The sequence below is a fragment of the Acyrthosiphon pisum genome, chromosome X (genome assembly GCF_005508785.2).
Source record: "Acyrthosiphon pisum isolate AL4f chromosome X, pea_aphid_22Mar2018_4r6ur, whole genome shotgun sequence".
NCBI lineage: Eukaryota > Metazoa > Arthropoda > Insecta > Hemiptera > Aphididae > Acyrthosiphon > Acyrthosiphon pisum.
Genome location: NC_042493.1, coordinates 64,766,942 through 64,772,260, shown reverse-complemented (window position 1 = coordinate 64,772,260; position 5,319 = coordinate 64,766,942). Strand labels below are relative to the sequence as shown.

General features: G+C 30.8%; 2 protein-coding genes across 2 annotated transcripts in view; one reads left to right on the top strand and one right to left on the bottom strand.

Annotated features, from left to right (window-relative positions):
- LOC100162216 (arginine/serine-rich protein PNISR) overlaps positions 1 to 4,744 on the bottom strand; it is a 6,248-nt gene extending 1,504 nt beyond the window's left edge. The window contains exons 1-10 of the mRNA XM_001944939.5: positions 3,956 to 4,744; positions 3,691 to 3,891; positions 3,415 to 3,635; positions 3,242 to 3,356; positions 1,442 to 1,596; positions 1,180 to 1,353; positions 951 to 1,053; positions 751 to 795; positions 445 to 551; positions 173 to 350 (exon numbers count right to left, since the gene is read on the bottom strand). Of these exons, the coding sequence (XP_001944974.2) occupies positions 173 to 350; positions 445 to 551; positions 751 to 795; positions 951 to 1,053; positions 1,180 to 1,353; positions 1,442 to 1,596; positions 3,242 to 3,356; positions 3,415 to 3,635; positions 3,691 to 3,891; positions 3,956 to 4,049 (1,393 nt within the window). The 5' untranslated portion in view covers positions 4,050 to 4,744. The remainder of the gene's footprint in view (positions 1 to 172; positions 351 to 444; positions 552 to 750; positions 796 to 950; positions 1,054 to 1,179; positions 1,354 to 1,441; positions 1,597 to 3,241; positions 3,357 to 3,414; positions 3,636 to 3,690; positions 3,892 to 3,955) is intronic.
- Positions 4,745 to 5,093: 349 nt separating this feature from the next.
- The window catches only part of LOC103310211, a 5,779-nt gene continuing 5,553 nt past the window's right edge, over positions 5,094 to 5,319 (top strand). The window contains exon 1 of the mRNA XM_016806774.2: positions 5,094 to 5,241. Coding sequence (XP_016662263.1) covers positions 5,197 to 5,241 — 45 coding nt within the window. The 5' untranslated portion in view covers positions 5,094 to 5,196. The remainder of the gene's footprint in view (positions 5,242 to 5,319) is intronic.

The following is a 5,319-nucleotide window of genomic DNA, read 5'->3' as shown; positions in this document are numbered from 1 at the left end:
AAGAGGTCAATTTACTCTAATTTTTTAAAACTAACGGACCTAACCAACACTAGTAATCATACATTATTAATTGATTGATAACTATTTTTTACTCGAAATTGTTGAATATTATACTACAAACATGTTCAATTTACATAATTGTTTTTATTAAATTAATAAAACATAATTTTACCTTTTGTCTCAATGTTTTCCACTACCTGACTACCATTATCATTAGTTTCTCCACTAAGTTTGATACTATTATCAAATTTAGATCTCACAAGTTTTTCACGGTCTTCTAGCTGATCCAATTCTATAAGTATCCTTGCTTCAATATAACTGAACTCACGTTGGCGTTTCAATATTCTTTCCTAAAAATATTATCAATCATAAATAATTTTAAAATTAAATTTAGAGTTTATAAATGAAATGAATCAATTGAAACTAAGTAAAAATATAATTTACTTGAATAGCTTCTTCAGAATCCTGTTTTAATTGTTTATGACCAGATATGTTCTGTTCTTCATCAGTTTCATCAGATGACTCAGATTCTGAACCATAAACTCCAAGCCCTTTAGAAAAAATTATTATTTATTTCAAGTTAAAAAAAAAAAAACAATTATTAGTAGATGATGTTATACATTATTTATTTGATTTATAGATGATTGTCTATAGCTTCACAATATGTATATTCTAACTCAAATTCAAGTAATGGAATAACCACATTAATGAATTGTATATTATTGTTATATAATAATTTCAAAAACTTACCCAGCTTACCAGCTAATGATGTTTGGTTTTGATTCCCTTGAATATCTGTTACATGGCATATTGTAATTTTGATAATAATACATTTTAAAAATAAATTAAAAATATAAAATAAATAACTTTCTTTTTCTTACATTTTATCACTAATTTACTTACGCTATCGAACTAGTTTGTGAAGGGTTATAATTATTAATAAATATTACCTGATTGTAAAGTAGATTTCAGCACATCTTTAACTATATTTAACATCATATCATTAGTAACATCCATTAACAATTTGGTTAGAATTTTCCGTAGACTTAACATCTGAAATCATTTAATTCAAACACAATTACAATCATAAATATTTTAAAATACAAATATCAGAAACAATAGAACACTTAATTATTTTTATTTGAAGTATATACAAGTAAATGTTAAAAACTGTATTACCGTATCTTCCCAGATTTGAGCTTTAGTCTTACGTGGAATGAGAGGAGAAAAGTCATTCTTCACAAACTCAGTTTTTCTGGGTTCAATATCATTTATATAATCAGAAGACACCGGTTCAATATCATCATCATCATCATCAACCATTTGAGTTTCTTGATCAAAATTAATGGGCGACTATGAAAAAAATAGTTATTAAAACATTTTTATAATATTAAAAACTTGAAAAAGAAATGATAAAAAATTATATAAATAAAATATATACATTGGGCAATTCCTGAGTGACATTTTCAACTGTGAAACTAGAATAATCAGGTTCACTAAAAGATTGTTCTTGCTCAATTTTTCTTCGTTTTTCTCTCTCCATTTTTTCAAGTCCTTCACGAATCCAAGCAGGTAATTGCTTTCGCTTTGCTGCATCTGATAAAATATAAAAAAAAATATATTATTATAATACAACAAAAACAAGATTTTATTTTGTTGATAATTTAGGAGTAGAATAAATCCAGGATTAAAACATATTATAATACAGTAAAGTATAAAACTAGTGATATACGTTTAGTACGTACAAATAAAATTATTTTTATTATTACTGCAGTGAACAGTAGTTACCAGGTATAATAATTGATATTGCCAAGGGATAACCACAGAAATGTTATCATGTGTAACTGAGGTTTTTTTTACAATGTAGCGATTTATTTACTATTCTTTTTTAAAAAAGTATTTTCAAGTTGAACTGAAATATATGTAAAAAGTAAACACTTTAATAGCTTAAGGCTCTGAAAGCAAACCATTTTTAAGGGGTCGGATTTAGGCAATATTCTATATCTATTGTGAGTTATGGGCGATTGTGTGCCGTGACACATTAGTGTGTGTGAGTTCCCCGAACGCTTTATGCAATTAAAGATAAACTACGGCTAAGATTCTAGTAACATACATACGCGCAGTCCCAAATTACTACGTTTTGTGATTAAAGAAGTTTCAACATAAAAGTCCCAAAAATCGCAAGAAAAATTCACCCAGTACCAAAAGCCCAAATTTAATTTTGAAAACATATTTGAATTACTTATTTTATTTTCTAGGTTTTGTAGGAAATGGGTTTTTGGTGCTGGGTGAATTTTTCTCTACTTATCGGTCTAAAGGCACGAAAAACCCACCTGCTATCAACAGCCTTGATACAGAATTAAATATCCAAATGCAATTGCCACAAATTTTTTATTTTCAAATTCCCTGACTTTTTCTGGTTTTCCAGATGGATTAAATCAATAAAGATTTTTAAAAAAATTTTTAAAATTGTTAAATATTTAATTAAAACAATTTTGTAAGCGAAGTTCGAAATATTATAATTTTACATTTATGATTTTAATATCCATTACTCCACAAAGAGTAACATAACATTTTATAAAATAATATGTTTGTAAATATTCGACAATAAATAATTCAACTGAACTTATTTTTAGCTATTTCTTATCTTTCGCGAGGCGACTCGAGTGCCAGTAACTAAGGTGGGAGCTACACTGTGGTCTCGCACTCTCGCGGGCTTGTGAATAATATGTAATAAGTATTCACGTAAAATAGTATACGTATATATCTAATGTAAATACACCCAGATCTAAAATACCAAGTTATTTTCAGTACGTTTTTTTTTAAATTTTGTCATAAAATACAATTATTAAACAGAGTAAGAAATGTATAACGGTGTTTGTTAAATTCACAAATTTTTCCCGGTTTTTCTTGTTTGAAAATTAATTCCCTGACTTTTCCCAGTTTTCCAGGTCTGTAGCAACCCTGAATAGACAATTAGGTACATATAACATAAAAAAAGTTATAAACAAAATGGATGGATATTAGTTAAAAAACTTAAATCAATATAGTGCTTATAAATGATTAATGAATATTGAATAACTATAAAATTCAAAGAAAAAAAAATGTGTATGTATGTTGTACTCGCTATAAAATTTTATACATTTGATATGTTGTTCATATGATGTATAACATACTAACTTATATAACATTTTATACATAAAAAGTACCAACACTGAGAATACTAAAAATTCACACATACCCATAAATGATGGATCTTGAGTTCTATCATCAACATTGGGAATCATATTAACTTTACTCCATTGATCTGGTTCAGTAGGTGGCGGAACTCTAGTATTGGGTCCAGCCCAATAGTTCTAAAAACAATTATAAATAAGTTAAATAATTTATTTGATTAAAATCATAAAAACTTACATTGGGTAGAAATGGTTTGTTTGGTGTCATCATAGGGAAAGATGGAGGTGGTTCTGATAATAAAGAAGGTGTTATGAAAGGGGGTCTAAGTGAATTAACTGACTCCATACTAGGTGCTTTAGTTGGTAGAGCTGTTGAAGAAGATGCCCAATTCCAATTCCATTGTTGTTGTTGCTGCCAAGTCCACGTATTCCAAGCACTAGGTTTCTCAATACTATTTCCTGTAAAAAAATGTTTTCAGAAGATTTTCACAATAGTTATTGGTAATCTACACACGTGTAACAGGACTGGCGATATTATGATCACTAAATGTTTTATTTGTTGCTACTGCTGCTACGTTTGAAGGATTCTGAGGTTCTATGTGCTGACCGGGCAAAGTATGTTCAGAAGTCGGGATCCTAACTTGTTGTCCAGGGGGCATCGCGGGTGGAGTTTCTTTCATTTTGATCCATTGTTGAGCCAAACTCGCCCAGTCCACTAGAAGATGTAAATTTGTCTTAAATATAATCTTAACAACATGCGTTTTACCGTGTATATGTACCTTGTTCATTTGTCATGTTTTTATACATAGCTGGATTCATATTCATCCATTGGTTTCCATAAGCCATGTTTGTTGTTGATGGATCCGACCACATAACCACCACAAACACGATTTAATCAAGATAAGTTTTTTAAGGTCTAATTTCAAGCAAAGGGATTTATATTTCGTGAAGTCTCAAATCAGTATGCGCGTCAAGTGACATATTTTAAACACGATTAACTGTTTCCTACGAACATATTATGACGACGTCGAAAACAATTTCAACGCATCGCCTACCTAAGTCAAATTAAAAATTAATCAAAAAGTCGTCAATTACGTTAATTATATTACACCGCCGTATGTGTTATGTGGCGCACTGTTGTTTCGAAAGTCGCACTAGAATTACGTCCGACAATTTTAATTCTAGTTTCGATTGGTTTAGTCGATTTGCGGCGGTAAACAAGCGACAGCGTTAGTACCGAGTACCAAGTTGTAAGTTAAATACATACATTAAATTATTGAGTGACTAGTAATATCTTTAATCGTGGTCAACACTCAGCAGTAAACAACAAATTCCAAACACTAATCGTCATTCGTCTTTAACAACCAAACAGCAAAGAGTAAAGAGTAGACGCAGTCTCAAGTCGAACACTTCTCTTGTATTGCAATTGGCTAGGTTTACGGCACTATGGCAGACGGCAGTACGGCACGCTCATCATCAGAGAAGTTCGATAAGAAAACGCCGACGTACCACGGTAGTGTGGTACAAGAATGTCGGTCTCCTCCATAAACCATTTTGATAATAAAATTAATAATCATCACGGTCGTTGTATATCTTAAACCGTGATAATCATTCATATACGAAACATAAAGCACAATAATGTAAAAAGGATGGATATCGTGCCAACGTTTTACCACAATAATACAGTAAAAGAAATAATAAATAATATTATTCTGTATTTAAACTGTGATTTTACAATACGAACGTCAACGTAAGATTGTAAATTCGTAAGCGCTTGGCATACAAACCATGTCGCATAGGTAAGCAATAAGTGGCCTCCCGAGTCCCGGCTCCGTGATAAGTCCGTGATAGTGCACAGATTACCAAATAAACAAACTCAACCACGGTTTTGGTTATTCAAACTAAAGAGACCGCTAGCATTGTTCTGTGGTCATGGCGTTTACTATACTGTTTACAAACGGACCGTCTGAATTTCTCCGTTATCATACATTTCCAATGTGTACCGATATCGAATTTTCTCATGGTTGTGCCGTGTAAAAGGATATTTGTTGTCTCCGTCTTACAAGTGCGTACCATAGCAAATTTACGCTCAGAAGATCACGTTTAGCTCCGTTAGTTTAAAATTTAGAGTGAATCGACCCAT